General features: G+C 43.0%; 1 protein-coding gene across 1 annotated transcript in view; it reads left to right on the plus strand.

Annotated features, from left to right (window-relative positions):
• Nucleotides 1-18,799, plus strand: part of LOC128636380 (RAF proto-oncogene serine/threonine-protein kinase-like) — a 205,262-nt gene that overhangs the window by 10,899 nt on the left and 175,564 nt on the right. The window contains exons 3-4 of the mRNA XM_053689403.1: nucleotides 12,094-12,121; nucleotides 12,218-12,349. Of these exons, the coding sequence (XP_053545378.1) occupies nucleotides 12,094-12,121; nucleotides 12,218-12,349 (160 nt within the window). The remainder of the gene's footprint in view (nucleotides 1-12,093; nucleotides 12,122-12,217; nucleotides 12,350-18,799) is intronic.

Below are 18,799 nucleotides of genomic sequence, written 5' to 3' on the forward strand. Positions count from 1 at the left end.
TTGTTACACAATCTAGATGTGGTCCGTGCTTTAAAGTTCTATTTAAAAGCAACAAAGGATTTCAGACAGACATCATCCTTGTTTGTTGTGTATTCTGGTAAGAGGAGAGGACAGAAAGCTACTGCTACCTCTCTTTTTGGCTGAAAAGCATCATCCGATTGGCTTATGAGACTGCCGGACGGCAGCCTCCTGAATGAATTACAGCTCATTCTACTAGAGCTGTGGCTTCCACATGGGCTTTCAAGAACGAGGCTTCTGTTGATCAGATCTGTAAGGCAGCGACTTGGTCTTCTCTGCATACTTTTGCCAAATTTTACAAATTCGATACTTATGCTTCTTCGGAGGCTATTTTTGGGAGAGAGGTTTTGCAAGCCGTGGTGCCTTCCGTTTAGGTAACCTGGTTTGCTCCCTCCCTTCATCCGTGTCCTAAAGCTTTAGGATTGGTTCCCACAAGTAAGGATGAAGCCGTGGACCGGACACACCGGAGAAAACAGAATTTATGTTTACCTGATAGATTTCTTTCTCCAACGGTGTGTCCGGTCCACGGCCCGCCCTGGTTTTTAACCAGGTTTGAAAAATGTCTTTCTTTATACACTACAGTCACCACGGCACCCTATAGTTTCTCCTTTTTCTCCTAACCGTCGGTCGAATGACTGGGGGGGCGGAGCCAGAGGGGGGGCTATATGGACAGCTCTTGCTGGGTGCTCTCTTTGCTATTTCCTGTAGGGGAAGAGAATATCCCCACAAGTAAGGATGAAGCCGTGGACCGGACACACCGTTGGAGAAAGAAATTTATCAGGTAAACATAAATTCTGTTTTTCTTCCCTGGAGTTTGGTTTTTTTAGGCTTTTTGTGTATAGTCTTCTGGCACCCTTTCACCTTGATATTTCTTCCACTGTTACTTGTTCCTCGGCAGAATGACTGGGGTATAGGAGAAGTGGGAGGAGTATTTGAGCCTTTGGCTGGTTTCTCTGCCTCCTCCTGGTGGCCAGGTTCTTATTTCCCACAAGTAATGAATGCGGCTGTGGACTCTTTCCCATGGAAGAAAATGAAACTATCAGGTAAGCATAATTTATGTTTCTTTCTAATGATAGTGAGAGTCCACAAGACCTTACTCTTCGGAATTACATCACCTGGTCACCAGGAGGAGGCAAAGGCACCCTACACCAGAGCTCTTAAATGTCTCTCCTACTTCCCCTTCCCTCTCAGTAGTTTTTTGCCTTGTCAAGATGAGGGCAAGAATATGTGTTCTGAATAATAAAGAATGTTAACTCTCAATTGACAGTTCCTAGAATATAGTGTTTAGGAGAGCACTTCTAATGCTGACTAATTCTGTTTGTTAGAGTTTTGCACACAAGCAGGCCACTGATACCGCTGGGTAGTTCCTAAGCTGCCGTTTGTCTGGCCAGCTGTATGTACTTTCTAGCAGTTACACTTTCAGTCACAGTACAGAATATATCCTATCTGCATAAGACTGCATTAAGGCTGCTTTTAGGTGCAGTGCAAGAATGTGTGATGTAATTTGGGTAAGTACCCAGGTTTTTATAGCACATTGGCTGTATTGATGGAGTCTTAGTAAGTACTCCTAGCCACCACATTGCCTCTGTGGAAGCTGGATCAACTTGACAGTTTCTTTTTCATAAGGTGACAATGTGCACAGGGTATATGTTTGTGCACAGGACAGACAACTTTGACTAGAGGACTGTCTAAAGGACCTTGTGTGTATTGTGGCTCCTCTGTTTTGCTTCTCAGAGCTGTGGGATATTTTTGACTTTGGTTGGGAGCTTTATTTAAAGGACCAGAAAAGCAGATTTGCATAATCAACAAATGCATGAAAAAAAAAATAGCACTTACCTGAGCTTCAAACGAGTAGTAGATTTTTTTCTAGCAAATTTCATTTGTCTATTTCCACTCCTCCTGTATCATGTGACAGCCATCAGCCATTCATAAATGTAAATACGTATATTCAATTAATTCTTGCACATGCTCAGTAGGAGCTGGGGACTCAGTGTAAATATAAAAAGTTGTTGTCAAACTTGGCCCTCCATAGGTTTTGGAACTACATTTCCCATGATGCTCAGCCAGCTGATATGCTGGGAAATGTAGTTCCAAAACCCTCTGGAGAACAAAGTTTAAGGATGTCTGCATGACGGTTTAATTTTGACTCAAGTGTCTCTTTTTAATAATGCTTTTTGTGTGAATGGCTTCTGGCTCTTTAAATTTGTGCTGTTCTTCAGTATTTCAGCGTGCCAGTCACATGCTTTTCCTTGCGGTGTGATGAGACTGTGGCGACACTGACGTCAGAGGAGAGCAATGAATGAGTTTACTATTTTCCCGCCACAGGAGGGTCTTTAGTGCGTGTTCCGACTCTTCCATTCTCTTGACATAGCCGGATCTGCAGAGCGCAACACTTCTGACTTTATTCTTGACAGGATCGTTTAAGAGCCCTCAGTAGGAGATAAGACCCCATACCGGAGCACAAGGGGGGTGATTTAAGTTATATACGTTCCATATGTCGCATGATTTATATTGTCACAATTTTTAGGATCTATAGTATAGTGAAACCTTGTTAGTTTTCTGCCTAAGGGGAAACTTTATTTTTTTTTTTATTGATATAAGGGGCTGCTCAGCAGTGAGCTAGTTTTGCCACATTTCCCCCCATTGTTTTTATAGAAGGGCTAGTGTTTTCTCTTTCTGCCAGTTATGGAGCAATCCTTTAAAGCAGGGTTCGACATACCGAGGAGGCAGGGATCTACTGGCAACTAGAATTTTACCCCTGGCTCTTAACTTTTTGGGTTATTCTCCATATATCTATATCCAAATACCACTGTCTCACTACTAAAAGTGTCTTGTTCCTAAATATTCTTCATGGCTCCTAAAAAAAATTTTTAAATTGTCAATCCCTGCTCTAAAGCAGCCATTACTGAAATTCAATCTAAAGGTAATCCTTCAAATATTGTTATTCCAGTCAATGTATGTTCTGCAAAGCTGTGCAGGGGGGCATACCCTGACCATTTTGCACCTCTTGCTTTCGGTTTGTTCTTTAGACTTATTCTCACTGTCCAACCTCCCCACCTTCTAAGTAACAGCCTCCTGTTTAGATTAAACAGGGGGGAGAGACTGAGTTTGCTCCGGAATTCAAATCCCAGTTAGTCTGCGGTTACTGAGGCCAATGCCGCAATCATCAGTTCCTCTGTGTTTTGCCTTTCTAAACAAGCACTAAAAGTTCACTGTTCCACCCTTTGGGTTAGCTGCTGCTTCCCAAATTTTTACAAAAATTCTGGGGGCTTTTCTTTCAGTGATTCTGGCTCAAGGGGTAGCTTTGGCTCCCTACCTGGACGATATCTTGGTTTAGGCGCCGTGTTTACCTTTAGCAACTGCTCACACAGAGTTGCTTATTCCTCGGATGAGAGGGTCATTCTTGGGAGATATCATAGATTCAGTGGCTATGACGATTGTTCTTACAGATCAATGCAAGCTCAAGCTTCAATCGACATGCCCAAAGCTTCAGTCTCTAATTTCACCTTCTGTAATACAGTGCATGGAGATAGTGGGCCGCATGTTAGCAGCGTCGGACGCATGCTGTTTTTGCACGTTTTTTAATTTGTGACCTCTACAACTGTGCATGCTGCTTCCTTGGGACGGAGATCACTCAGATTTGTCTCAGTACGTCTAGACCCTTCTACCAGACAATCACTCTCTCTTGGTGGAAGTCTCCTGGCCCGTTATCTCTGGATATGGGGTTCCATTGTCCGACATGGGAGATAATTACCACGGATGCCTGTATGGATGGGGTACGGTATGGGGTCTTCGAAGGGCTCACAGTGTTTCGTTGCATCTGGAAGCGATATTGCCCATCAACATCTCGGAATGAAGAGAAAATTACAATGCGCTACAGACGTGTGGCCCCTGATAGATCTCATTGCCTCCTGTCTGAGTCACAAACTTCCAAGGTAGGGGTCAAGATCAAGGGATCCTCAGGAGGAACTAATAGACTCTTTAGCTGTTCCATTGCAGTATCATCTAGTTTCTGTTTCTGCTGATTTCAAACAGGGCAATGTTTCAGCGATTCTCATAGTTCCAGCGTGTCCCTGCAGAACCTTGTATGCAGATTTGGTGCTGATGTCCAGTGCTTTTCCGTGGCAGCTGCCACAGAGGCCAGATCTACTGGCTGAAAGACAGTTTTTTTTTTTTGTTTGTTTTTTTATCCAAACCTGCAGTTTCTCAGCCTAACTGCTTGTAGATTGAATGGTTGATTCTTTCTCAGAGGGGCTTCTCTGAGTCTGTAATTGAAACTCTGATTCAGGCTTGTAAGCCTGTTACTAGACAGATCTATTGTAAGGTTTGGAAAGTTTGCCTTGGTGCTCTTATCGAGGTTACTGGCATTCTGTGAGAATTCCACTGGTTTTTCAGGAGGGCTGGCTATATCTTCTGCTATAAGTTTTATTTATCTGCTCCATCTTGTGATCCAACTTATTTGGTGTTCCATCAGGATAAGTCTGTTTTGCATACAAGGTCTGTTTTCTTGCCAAAGCTGGTTTCGACGGAAAACATCATGAAATTGTTCCGTTATGTCCTAATCCTACTTCTTCTAAGGAGTGTCTATTGCATTATTTGAATGCTATCTGGGCTTTGAAATTTTATCTACAAAGGAGGGTTTTTGTCAGTCTGAGTGTTTACGTTCTAAACCTAAGCGCCAGAGGGCTACTGCAGTGTCTTTGGCCACTTTCCTGAGGAATTTGATCCACAAGGCTTACCTATAGGCGGGGCAGAAACCGCCTGCCAGAATTAATGCTCATTCCACTCTGTTTCTACTTCCTGGGCTTTAAAGAATGAGGCTTCTGTAGAACAAATGTGCAGAGCTGCATTGGGGTCTTTATATACCTCCTTACCAAGTTTAATCATTTTGATGTTTTTGCCTTGGGTGGAGGCTGCATTTCGCAGGAAGGTTTGTTTCATAGGTGGTTCCTTTTGTCCCACCCAAATTTTTCGTGGACTCCACAGCTTGGGTATTGGTTCCATGAAACCAGCCCATTTTTTTCTGGCTGCGGCAGTCTTAGTTTGCACTTCTTTACCCTACTACCTTTCTTACTTTCTTCTTAAAGACACGATGAGTCCACGGATCATCTTCATTACTTATGGGATATTCACTTTCTGGTCAGCAGGAAGAGGCAAAGAGCACCACAGCAGAGCTGTTAAATAGCTCCTCCCTTCCCTCTTACTCCAGTCATTCTCTTTGCCTATGTTAGTGATAGGAAGCAGGTAAAGTGAGGTGTTAGTTTAGATTCTTCAATCAAGAGTTTTTTGTTTTAGGAGTAGTTTCAGAGAGTGCTACTTTGTTCTGGGGTGTAGCCTAGTCCATATCAGTCTCTACAGTAGAGCTCTGGTGGCTTTAGAGCTATGGGAACTGGTGGGACATAATTCTCACTGCGCCTCCCATTTTCAGCTGCCCCATATCCTTCAGCCTGAGATTATTACAGACTCAGCATTGCTTATCTCTCAGGCCAATGTGAGGGAGAGGACCTCTCAAGCTTGGGAACTGCCCTACTGCCAGGCAGTGTTTGAGTTGAGTGCTGCCTTTTCTGGGATATAAGGAGTCTGTGTTTTTCATTAGCACTACAGTACATAAGGGGTTAATTGTAAACCTTACTTATGTGGGGACAGTTTCAGACTTTCAGAAAATAAGTCTTACTTGGGCAGTGATTAGGTGCAGGCACTGGGGCTGGAGTTATGTTGCCAAGTTTATTTTCACTAAAATGCAGGGCTCTGATGCTTTCACTTTAGTTTTTTCCCTGAGAGGGAAGCAGAGACTTGCAGCACGCCCACAAAGGGTGGGACTTCCTGTTTTTTGGAGCCTCTGCTTGTAGCACTATTTCCAAGCAGTTGCAGGTCTTCAGATGTGCTGTACTGGGGTTTATCTGGGCTAGAGCAGCATGTAGAACACTTTTCATGCGATTAGCAGTTTGTCAAGAGAAAGAAAAACCGTTTAAATTTAGAGACAGTAACAGTTTTTGATAATTTTATTGTTATTCCCAGTATTTTTTCTATGTGAAAAAATGGACCAAGATGAGGTGCAAGCTGTTACATGTGCTTTATGTCTTGATGCAAATGTGGAACCACCAATCCCTTTCTGTCCTACATGTATTGAAAGGACTGTGAATTTTAGGGATAACATTTTTGCTGAGCCAATCTCCTCTCAGACAGATGTTGTCCAAGAGTCCTCTGATGAGGGTCAATTTCTGCAGCAACTTTATCCCCAAGTGTCCCATAAATTATCTCCCTCACCAGCAGTGCCCTGCACGTCTACTGTAGTTCCTTCTGGAATTTCACTACAGGACATAGCTTCTCTTATGTCTACTATCATCTCTGATGCCCTGTCTGCCTTTCCAATGTTGCAAGGCCATCGCAAGAGAGAGTCCATTTCTGCAGTTAGCAAGGTTTCTGATGCTGTGGTAGCTTTCTCAGAAGTCTCTTCTCACAGATCTGAGGAAGAGGTTCCTGCTCTGGCATCTGAAGGATAAATCTCCGATTCGGAGGGGCTGTTACCTTTGACCGACTCAGAAGTGGTGTCTTTCAGGTTTAAACTGGAACATCTTCGTCTTTTTCTTAGAGAGGTTTTAATTACCCTAGATGATAGTGACTCCACAGTGATGGTTGTCCCCCCAAAGTCTAGTAAATTAGACAAATATTATGAGGTACCTTCCTTTACAGATGTTTTTCCAGTTCCTAAGAAGGCCTCTGAAATTATTAATAGAGAATGGGAGAGGCCTGGTATTCTCTCCTATTTTCAAGAAGATGCTTCCTATAGCTGACTCGGTTAAAGAGGTTTGGCAAACTGTTCCTAAGGTAGGAGCTGTTTCAACCTTGGCTAAGAGAACTACTATCCCTATAGAGGATAGCTGTGCTTTTATAGATCCGATGGACAAAAATTAGAGGGTCTACTCAAGAAAATTTATGTTCACCGGGGTATGCAGTGGCAACCGGCGGTCTGTATAACTACCGTCACGAGTGCGGCAGCTTACTGGTTTCGTGCTCTGGCTGATGCCCTCAGGCGAGAAACTCCCTTGGACGAGATCCAGGACAGGATAAAGGCTCTTAAGCTAGCTAATGCCTTTATCTCGGATGCCACCCTTCAAGTTATTAAGTTGGGGGCCAAAATTTCAAGCTTCTCTATCTTGGCTCGCAGGGCCTTATGGCTGAAACCTTGGTGTGCGGACGTTTCATCTAAGTCAAAGCTTCTAGCTGTCCCTTACACTGGGAAGACCCTGTTTGGTCCTGAGCTGAAAGAGATTATTTCTGACATTATGGGAGGTAAGGGTCACCTTCTCCCTCTGGACAAAAAGATTAGGCAGAAAGGAAGACAAAGTAATTTTCGTTCCTTTCGCAACTTCAAGGGATTCTCTTCCTCTTCTCCCTTAACTAAGCAGGAACAAGCTAAATCTAATTAGAGACCTGCCCAATCTTGGAATAAGGGTAAGCAATCCAAGAAGGCGGCCAATGACTCCAAGACAGCATGAAGGTTTTGCCCCCGATCCGGGACAAATGGATCTGGTAGGGGGCAGACTTTCTTTTTTCGCTCAAGCCTGGGTTCGGGGCGTTCAGGATCCCTGGGCTATAGAAAGTGTCTCGGATACAAGCTGGAGTTCAAAATTTGTCCTCCCAGGGGCAGGTTTCTAATTTCAAGGTTATCTGCAGACCAGACCAAAAGAGAGGCGTTCTTACATTGTGTAGAAGACCTCTTGGCTCTGGGAGTGATCGTTCCCGTTCCACCTCAAGATCAAGGTATGGGATTCTATTCCAATCTGTTTGTGGTTCCCAAGAAGGAAGGAACCTTCAGACCAATTCTAGACCTCAAGAGTCTAAACAAGTTTCTCAGAGTGCGATCCTTCAGGATGGAAACTATTCATTCCATCCTTCCCTTGATCCAGGAGGGTCAGTATATGACGACAGTAGATTTAAAGGACGCGTACGTGCATGTTCCCATTCACAGGGATCATCACAGGTTCTTAAGGTTTGCCTTTCTAGACGAGCATTTCCAGTTTGTGGCTCTTCCTTTCAGTCTTGCCACAGTTCCCAGAATCTTCACAAAGGTTCTGGGGTCTTTTCTTGCAGTGCTTCGTTCAAGAGGCATTGCGGTGGCACCGTATCTGGACGATATCCTAGTTCAGGCGCCGTCCTTTCAGCTAGCAAAATCACATACGTCTAGAAAAGAGTTCTTTAGTTCCTCATACAAGAGTGTCCTTTCTAGGGACCATCATAAACTCCGTCTATGAAGATTTTTCTGACAGAAGTCAGGAAATTAAAGATTATCGATACTTGTCGAGCTCTGCAATCTTATCCTTGTCCTTCTGTGGCCAAGTGCGTGGAGTTAATAGGTCTGATGGTAGCGGCAATGGACATTGTCCTGTTTGCTCGCTTTCATCTCAGAGCTCTGCAGTTGGACATGCTCAAACAATGGAACGGAGCATATTTGGACTTGTCCCCTCGACTTCTATTGGCACAGGAGACAAGGAAGTCTCTTCTTTGGTGGTTGTCTCTCTAGATCATCTCTCCCAGGGAACATGTTTTCGCAAACCATCCTGGGAGATTGTGACAACAGATGCTAGCCTTCAGGGGTGGGGAGCAATTTGGGGCTCCCTAAGGGCTAAGGGGATATGGTCTCAGACAGAATCTATTTTGCCCATAAACATTCTGGAACTGAGAGCGATCTACAATGCTCTCCTGACCTGGCCTCAACTAGCTTCGGTTCAGTTTATCAGGTTCCAGACTGACAACATAACGTCAGTGGCCTACATCAATCATCAGGGAGGAACAAGGAGTTCCTTGGCGATGACAGAGGTTTTCAAAATAATTCAGTGGGCGGAGGCCCATTCTTGTTGTCTGTCGATAATCCACATCCCAGGGGTGGACAACTGGGAGGCGGATTTTCTGAGCAGGCAGACCTTTCATCCGGGGGAATGGGAACTTCATCCTGACGTGTTCTCCAGTCTGATTCTCAAATGGGGTCAGCCGGAGTTGGATCTCATGACATCCAGGCAGAATGCCAAACTTCCCTGGTACAGGTTGAGATCCAGAGATCCTCAGGTGGAGCTGATAGATGCTCTGGCGGCCCTTTGGTCCTTCAATCTAACATATCCGTTTCCTCCGTTTGCTCTCCTTCCGCGAGTGATTGCCTGGATCAAACAGGAAAGGGCTTCAGTGATTCTCATAGCACCGGCCTGGCCTCGCAGGATCTGGTATGCAGACCTGGTGGAGATGTCGTCTCTACCTCCTTGGAGGCTTTTGCTTTGAAAGGACCTTCTGATTCAGGGACCCTTCCATCATCCAAATCTAGATTCTCTGAAGCTGACTGCTTGTAGATTGAACGGTTGATTCTCGCCAAGCGAGGTTTTTCTGACTCAGTCAAAGACACTTTGATTCAGGCTCGTAAGCCTGTCACTAGAAAGATTTATCACAAGATTTGGCGTAAATACCTTTTATTGGTGTGAATCCAAGGACTACTCCTGGAGTAGAGTTAGGATTCCTAGGATTTTATCTTTTCTCCAGGAAGGATTGGAGAAAGGATTATCTACAAGTTCTTTAAAGGGTCAAATTTCAGCATTATCTATCCTGTTACACAGGCGTCTAGCTGATGTCCCTGATGTTCAGTCTTTTTGTCAGGCCTTAACCAGATTTAGGCCTGTGTTTAGACCAGTTACTCCTCCATGGAGTCTTAATTTAATTCTCAAGTTTCTTCAAGGGGTTCCGTTTGAACCTATGCATTCCTTAGATATCAAGTTTTTATCTTGGAAGGTTTTATTTTTTTGGCGGTTTCTTCTGCTCGTAGAGTGTCTGAGCTTTCAGCATTACAATGTGAGCCCCCTTACCTTATTTTTCATGCGGATAAGGTTGTCTTACGTACAAAATTTGGATTTCTTCCCAAGGTTGTTTCTGATCGGAACAATAATCAGGAAACTGTTATACCTTCCTTGTGTCCTAATCCTCCTTCTAAGAAGGAGAGGCTCTTACACAATTTGGATGTAGTTCGTGCTTTAAAGTTTTATTTACAGGTGACTAAAGATTTTCGCCTGTTTTCCTCTTTGTGGTATTTTCAGGCAAACGTAGGGGACAGAAAGCTACGGCTGATTCTCTTTCTTTTTGGCTGAAGAGTATTATACGTTTGGCTTACGAAACTGCTGGACAGCAGCCTCCTGAGAGGATTACGGCTCATTCCACTAGGGCTGTTGCTTCCTCATGGGCATTCAAAAATGAAGCTTCTGTGGAACAGATTTGCAAGGCTGCAACTTGGTCTTCTCTTCACACTTTTACAAAATTTTACAAATTTGATACTTTTGCCTCGGCTAAGGCGGCTTTTGGGAGAAAGGTTCTTCATGCAGTGGTGCCTTCCATTTAGGTATCCTGTCTTGTCCCTCCCGTATCATCCGTGTACTCTAGCTTGGGTATTGGATCCCATAAGTAATGAAGATGATCCGTGGACTCATAGTGTCTTTAAGAAGAAAAGAAAATTTATGCTTACCTGATAAATTTATTTCTTCTTAGACACGATGAGTCCATGGCCCGCCCTGTCATTTTTAGACAGGATGTTTTTTATTGTAAACTTCAGTCACCTCTGCATCTTGGCTTTTCCTTTCTCTTCCTAACTTTGGTCGAATGACTGGAGTGGGAGGGAAGGGAGGAGCTATTTTAACAGCTCTGCTGTGGTGTTCTTTGCCTCTTCCTGCTGACCATAGAGTGAATATCCCATAACTAATGAAAATGATCTGTGGACTCATCTTGTCTAAGAAGAAATAAATGTGTCGGGTAAGTATACATTTTCCTTTTCTTCCTATCCTTGGTTATACATACTACCGGGAGGGAAGGGGAAGTAGGAGAGACATTTAAAAGCTCTGGTGTAGGGTATATTTGCCTCCTCCTGGTGGCCAGGTCATGTAATTCCCAAGAGTAAGTCTTGTGGACCTCACTACCAAGAATGAAATTCATTTATCAGGTAAGAATATTTCTTTCTTCTTGAAGATTTCTCAATGAGAATTGAATTTACAGCATCTTTTTGCCTCTGTTATCTTTCTCATAATTTCATGTTTATTTTCTAAAATAACATTGTAAATATAACTGACAAAATATCCTTTTAATTTTTTTTTCTTTTTGTTTGCTTTGTGCATGCAGTTCGACATTTGTAAAAAAAAAAAAAAAATTGTATTGAGTATGAGCTTTTTTTTTTTTTTTTAAACCAAATCTGGTCATATATTAATTTACAATTTAAGGGATATTTTTTACTGTTGCCTAATGCATGCACTGTCAAGTTAAATAATTGTAAAAGTATATTGTCTAAATTTGTTACATAAAAAAATCCAATTTTCTGTATAACAAGCACATTATATTACTGAACAGTTTAGCATTGGTGTTCATGATCAACCACAGGGTTTGTTTCTCTTGTTTTTTTAAATAGGCTTACAGAAGTGCCTAGCAATTAAACTTAGCCAAGTACAAGATCAGATTATTTTCACAGCATTTACTTATACGATTTTTACTGATCTATATAAATTTCATATAAATAAATAAAAGGTTCTTGAAATTTTCATAGTCCTGTTTGTTGTTGGGGTTTTTATTTTGGGTTTTTTAACCCCTTCATGCTGGGAGCAAGCGTTTTAACATTGGAACGAAGTTCTGATGTAAACACTTGCTGGAAAACTAAATCACACGGTTGTCTATGCGATAGTCTATGCAATCACGTGATTTTAATGACTGGATCGGATCATGGGGTGCTGTTTTTGATGCTACGCATGCCCCAATCAGATTTTCCATTTACTCAGAGGCGGCTGCAGGACGCCATATATGGTAGGAAGTTCAAAGCCATCCTAACGGCGTTAAAGGCCAGAGCTGTTAGGATGGCATGGAGCTTCCTAACAGCGTGAAGCAGTTAAGTAATTACAAAAAAATTATTTAATTAACAGAAATGGTTTTGGTATTTTTAACCACTTTTGTTTTTTGTTTTTTTTAATACCTTTTTGATTTCATGGTATTAGAATATCTTAACCATAGTTATAATATTTGTAAAGTATTTGCATCACAAATTGTTCATTAATTGTGTTTCAGGATGCAGTAAGAAGTCACAGCGAAGCAGGTATTTGTTTATTTTGCTACATATTGGTTTATTTACTATTTGGTGTATTCAAATATTCTATTTGTAATTTTTTAATTTTTATTTTAATACACAAAGGTTCACCCACAGCATTGACAGGCAGTCCAAACAATTTAAGTCCCACTGGATGGTCTCAGTCTAAAACTCCCACACCGTCACAAAGAGAGAAAGCAACTACATCCAGTAATCAAGAGAAAAATAAAATTGTGAGTACTTTTTTTCAGTGTCTTATAGCTAGATAATTCTCACATGCACATGAAGCAAAGAAAACCTAAAAATTGGATTAAAGGGACATTTATACACTAGAGTTTTCTTTGCATAAATGTTTTGTAGATTATCCATTTATATAGACTATACAGGGTGTGTGTGTTTTTTTGTTTTTTTTTTATAAAAAGTATAGTTTTGCTTATTTTTAAATAACATTGCGCTGATTTTCAGACTCCTAACCAAGCCCAACATTTTAAAAGTATACTGATGTATGCTTTATTCCAGCTTGCTCCTGTTTGTGTAAAGAGTCTTTTCATATGAAGGGGGTGGGGGGAGTGTCTTCTCTTTATAGTATACAACCACCTTCAGTGGGTGTTCCAGCTAACCTTTTCAACAGAGCTAAACTGGGAGCTTCTAAGTAAGTTTTTAAACGGTTTTATATTGGATTTCTCCAACATAGGTGTGTCCGGTCCACGGCGTCATCCTTACTTGTGGGATATTCTCTTCCCCAACAGGAAATGGCAAAGAGCCCAGCAAAGCTGGTCACATGATCCCTCCTAGGCTCCGCCTACCCCAGTCATTCTCTTTGCCGTTGTACAGGCAACATCTCCACGGAGATGGCTTAGAGTTTTTTAGTGTTTAACTGTAGTTTTTTATTATTCAATCAAGAGTTTGTTATTTTGAAATAGTGCTGGTATGTACTATTTACTCAGAAACAGAAAAGAGATGAAGATTTCTGTTTGTATGAGGAAAATGATTTTAGCAACCGTAACTAAAATCCATGGCTGTTCCACACAGGACTGTTGAGAGCAATTAACTTCAGTTGGGGGAACAGTGTGCAGTCTCTTGCTGCTTGAGGTATGACACATTCTAACAAGACGATGTAATGCTGGAAGCTGTCATTTTCCCTATGGGATCCGGTAAGCCATATTTATTACGATCGTAAATAAGGGCTTTACAAGGGCTTATTTAGACTGTAGACTTTTCTGGGCTAAATCGATTCATTATTAGCACATATTTAGCCTTGAGGAATCATTTTATCTGGGTATTTTGATATAATAATATCGGCAGGCACTGTATTATTTCTTAGGGGCTTTCCCAAAGCATAAGCAGAGTCTCATTTTCGCGCCGGTGTGGCGCACTTGTTTTTGAGAGGCATGGCATGCAGTCGCATGTGAGAGGAGCTCTGATACTTAGAAAAGACTTTCTGAAGGCGTCATTTGGTATCGTATTCCCCTTTGGGCTTGGTTGGGTCTCAGCAAAGCAGATACCAGGGACTGTAAAGGGGTTAAAGCTTATAACGGCTCCGGTTCCGTTATTTTAAGGGTTAAAGCTTCCAAATTTGGTGTGCAATATTTTTAAGGCTTTAAGACACTGTGGTGAAAATTTGGTGATTTTTGAACAATTCCTTCATGTTTTTTCGCAATTGCAGTAACAAAGTGTGTTCAGTTTAAAATTTAAAGTGACAGTAACGGTTTTATTTTAAAACGTTTTTTGTACTTTCTTATCAAGTTTATGCCTGTTTAACATGTCTGAACTACCAGATAGACTGTGTTCTGAATGTGGGGAAGCCAGAATTCCTATTCATTTAAATAAATGTGATTTATGTGATAATGACAATGATGCCCAAGATGATTCCTCAAGTGAGGGGAGTAAGCATGGTACTGCATCATTCCCTCCTTCGTCTACACGAGTCTTGCCCACTCAGGAGGCCCCTAGTACATCTAGCGCGCCAATACTCCTTACTATGCAACAATTAACGGCTGTAATGGATAATTCTGTCAAAAACATTTTAGCCAAAATGAACCCTTGTCAGCGTAAGCGTGGCTGCTCTGTTTTAGTTACTGAAGAGCATGACGACGCTGATATTAATATCTCTGAAGGGCCCCTAATCCAATTTGAGGGGGCCAGGGAGGTTTTGTCTGAGGGAGAAATTACTGATTCAGGGAACATTTCTCATCAGGCTGAATCTGATGTGATTACATTTAAATTTAAGTTGGAACATCTCCGCATTTTGCTTAAGGAGGTATTATCCACTCTGGATGATTGTGAAAAGTTGGTCATTCCAGAGAAACTATGTAAAATGGACAAGTTCCTAGAGGTGCCGGGGCTCCCAGAAGCTTTTCCTATACCCAAGCGGGTGGCGGACATTGTTAATAAAGAATGGGAAAGGCCCGGTATTCCTTTCGTCCCTCCCCCCATATTTAAAAAATTGTTTCCTATGGTCGACCCCAGAAAGGACTTATGGCAGTCAGTCCCCAAGGTCGAGGGAGCGGTTTCTACTTTAAACAAACGCACCACTATACCCATAGAGGATAGTTGTGCTTTCAAAGATCCTATGGATAAAAAATTAGAAGGTTTGCTTAAAAAGATGTTTGTTCAGCAAGGTTACCTTCTACAACCCATTTCATGCATTGTCCCTGTCACTACAGCTGCATATTTCTGGTTTGATGAACTGATTAAGGTGCTCGATAGTGATTCTCCTCCTTATGAGGAGATTATGGACAGAATCAATGCTCTCAAATTGGCTAATTCTTTCACTCTAGACGCCACTTTGCAAGTGGCTAGGTTAGCGGCTAAGAATTCTGGGTTTGCTATTGTGGCGCGCAGAGAGCTTTGGTTGAAATCTTGGTCGGCTGATGCGTCTTCCAAGAACAAGTTACTAAACATTCCTTTCAAGGGGAAAACGCTGTTTGGCCCTGACTTGAAAGAGATTATCTCTGATATCACTGGGGGTAAGGGCCACGCCCTTCCTCAGGATAGGCCTTTCAAGGCAAAAAATAGACCTAATTTTCGTCCCTTTCGTAAAAACGGACCAGCCCAAAGTGCTACGTCCTCTAAGCAAGAGGGTAATACTTCTCAAGCCAAGCCAGCTTGGAGACCAATGCAAGGCTGGAACAAGGGAAAGCAGGCCAAGAAACCTGTCACTGCTACCAAGACAGCATGAAATATTGGCCCCCGATCCGGGACCGGATCTGGTGGGGGGCAGACTCTCTCTCTTCGCTCAGGCTTGGACAAGAGATGTTCTGGATCCTTGGGCGCTAGAAATAGTCTCCCAGGGTTATCTTCTGGAATTCAAGGGACTTCCCCCAAGGGGGAGGTTCCACAGGTCTCAGTTGTCTTCAGACCACATAAAAAGACAGGCGTTCTTACATTGTGTAGAAGACCTGTTAAAAATGGGAGTGATTCATCCTGTTCCATTAAGAGAACAAGGGATGGGGTTCTACTCCAATCTGTTCATAGTTCCCAAAAAAGAGGGAACGTTCAGACCAATCTTAGATCTCAAGATCTTAAACAAATTTCTCAAGGTCCCATCGTTCAAGATGGAAACCATTCGAACTATCCTTCCTTCCATCCAGGAAGGTCAATTCATGACCACGGTGGATTTAAAGGATGCGTATCTACATATTCCTATCCACAAGGAACATCATCGGTTCCTAAGGTTTGCATTCCTGGACAAACATTACCAGTTTGTGGCGCTTCCTTTCGGATTAGCCACTGCTCCAAGGATTTTCACAAAGGTACTAGGGTCCCTTCTAGCGGTACTAAGACCAAGGGGCATTGCAGTAGTACCTTACCTGGACGACATTCTGATTCAAGCGTCGTCCCTCCCTCGAGCAAAGGCTCACACGGACATCGTCCTGGCCTTTCTCAGATCTCACGGCTGGAAAGTGAACGTGGAAAAGAGTTCTCTATCCCCGTCAACAAGGGTTCCCTTCTTGGGAACAATTATAGACTCCTCAGAAATGAGGATTTTTCTAACAGAGGCCAGAAAGACAAAACTTCTGGACTCTTGTCGGATACTTCATTCCGTTCCTCTTCCTTCCGTAGCTCAGTGCATGGAAGTGATCGGGTTGATGGTAGCGGCAATGGACATAGTTCCTTTTGCGCGCATTCATCTAAGACCATTACAACTGTGCATGCTCAGTCAGTGGAATGGGGACTATACAGACTTGTCTCCAAAGATACAAGTAAATCAGAGGACCAGAGACTCACTCCGTTGGTGGCTGTCCCTGGACAACCTGTCACGAGGGATGACATTCCGCAGACCAGAGTGGGTCATTGTCACGACCGACGCCAGTCTGATGGGCTGGGGCGCGGTCTGGGGATCCCTGAAAGCTCAGGGTCTTTGGTCTCGGGAAGAATCTCTTCTACCGATAAATATTCTGGAACTGAGAGCGATATTCAATGCTCTCAAGGCTTGGCCTCAGCTAGCGAGGACCAAGTTCATACGGTTTCAATCAGACAACATGACGACTGTTGCGTACATCAACCATCAGGGGGGAACAAGGAGTTCCCTAGCGATGGAAGAAGTGACCAAGATTATTCTATGGGCGGAGTCTCACTCCTGCCACCTGTCTGCTATCCACATCCCGGGAGTGGAAAATTGGGAAGCGGATTTTCTGAGTCGTCAGACATTGCATCCGGGGGAGTGGGAACTCCATCCGGAAATCTTTGCCCAAGTCACTCAACTATGGGGCATTCCAGACATGGATCTGATGGCCTCTCGTCAGAACTTCAAAGTTCCTTGCTACGGGTCCAGATCCAGGGATCCCAAGGCGGCTCTAGTGGATGCACTAGTAGCACCTTGGACCTTCAAACTAGCTTATGTGTTCCCGCCGTTTCCTCTCATCCCCAGGCTGGTAGCCAGGATCAATCAGGAGAGGGCGTCGGTGATCTTGATAGCTCCTGCGTGGCCACGCAGGACTTGGTATGCAGATCTGGTGAATATGTCATCGGCTCCACCTTGGAAGCTACCTTTGAGACGAGACCTTCTTGTTCAGGGTCCGTTCGAACATCCGAATCTGGTTTCACTCCAGCTGACTGCTTGGAGATTGAACGCTTGATTTTATCGAAGCGAGGTTTCTCAGATTCTGTTATCGATACTCTTGTTCAGGCCAGAAAGCCTGTAACTAGAAAGATTTACCACAAAATTTGGAAAAAATATATCTGTTGGTGTGAATCTAAAGGATTCCCTTGGGACAAGGTTAAGATTCCTAGGATTCTATCCTTCCTTCAAGAAGGATTGGAAAAAGGATTATCGGCAAGTTCCCTGAAGGGACAGATTTCTGCCTTGTCGGTGTTACTTCACAAAAAACTGGCAGCTGTGCCAGATGTTCAAGCCTTTGTTCAGGCTCTGGTTAGAATCAAGCCTGTTTACAAACCTTTGACTCCTCCTTGGAGTCTCAATTTAGTTCTTTCAGTTATTCAGGGGGTTCCGTTTGAACCCTTACATTCCGTTGATATTAAGTTATTATCTTGGAAAGTTTTGTTTTTAGTTGCAATTTCTTCTGCTAGAAGAGTTTCAGAATTATCTGCTCTGCAGTGTTCTCCTCCTTATCTGGTGTTCCATGCAGATAAGGTGGTTTTACGTACTAAACCTGGTTTTCTTCCAAAAGTTGTTTCTAACAAAAACATTAACCAGGAGATTATCGTACCTTCTCTGTGTCCGAAACCAGTTTCAAAGAAGGAACGCTTGTTGCACAATTTGGATGTTGTTCGCGCTCTAAAATTCTATTTAGATGCTACAAAGGATTTTAGACAAACATCTTCCTTGTTTGTTGTTTATTCAGGTAAAAGGAGAGGTCAAAAAGCAACTTCTACCTCTCTCTCTTTTTGGATTAAAAGCATCATCAGATTGGCTTACGAGACTGCCGGACGGCAGCCTCCCGAAAGAATCACAGCTCATTCCACTAGGGCTGTGGCTTCCACATGGGCCTTCAAGAACGAGGCTTCTGTTGATCAGATATGTAGGGCAGCGACTTGGTCTTCACTGCACACTTTTACCAAATTTTACAAGTTTGATACTTTTGCTTCTTCTGAGGCTATTTTTGGGAGAAAGGTTTTGCAAGCCGTGGTGCCTTCCATTTAGGTGACCTGATTTGCTCCCTCCCTTCATCCGTGTCCTAAAGCTTTGGTATTGGTTCCCACAAGTAAGGATGACGCCGTGGACCGGACACACCTATGTTGGAGAAAACAGAATTTATGTTTACCTGATAAATTTCTTTCTCCAACGGTGTGTCCGGTCCACGGCCCGCCCTGGTTTTTTAATCAGGTCTGATAATTTATTTTCTTTAACTACAGTCACCACGGTACCATATGGTTTCTCCTATGCTATTATTCCTCCTTAACGTCGGTCGAATGACTGGGGTAGGCGGAGCCTAGGAGGGATCATGTGACCAGCTTTGCTGGGCTCTTTGCCATTTCCTGTTGGGGAAGAGAATATCCCACAAGTAAGGATGACGCCGTGGACCGGACACACCGTTGGAGAAAGAAATTTATCAGGTAAACATAAATTCTGTTTTTTATATCTGTATCTCTGCATATTTTTCTTTATACTAGTTTCTATTACATGCAGTTATATGAAAATTGGTGTATACTTTCCCTTTCAGCAGCCAATCAGGATGCTAGTCCCAGGGTTTCTTTATACAACCCAGAACCATCCGTCCTCAG

This window comes from Bombina bombina, chromosome 7 (assembly GCF_027579735.1).
Source record: "Bombina bombina isolate aBomBom1 chromosome 7, aBomBom1.pri, whole genome shotgun sequence".
NCBI classification, from domain to species: Eukaryota; Metazoa; Chordata; class Amphibia; order Anura; family Bombinatoridae; genus Bombina; species Bombina bombina.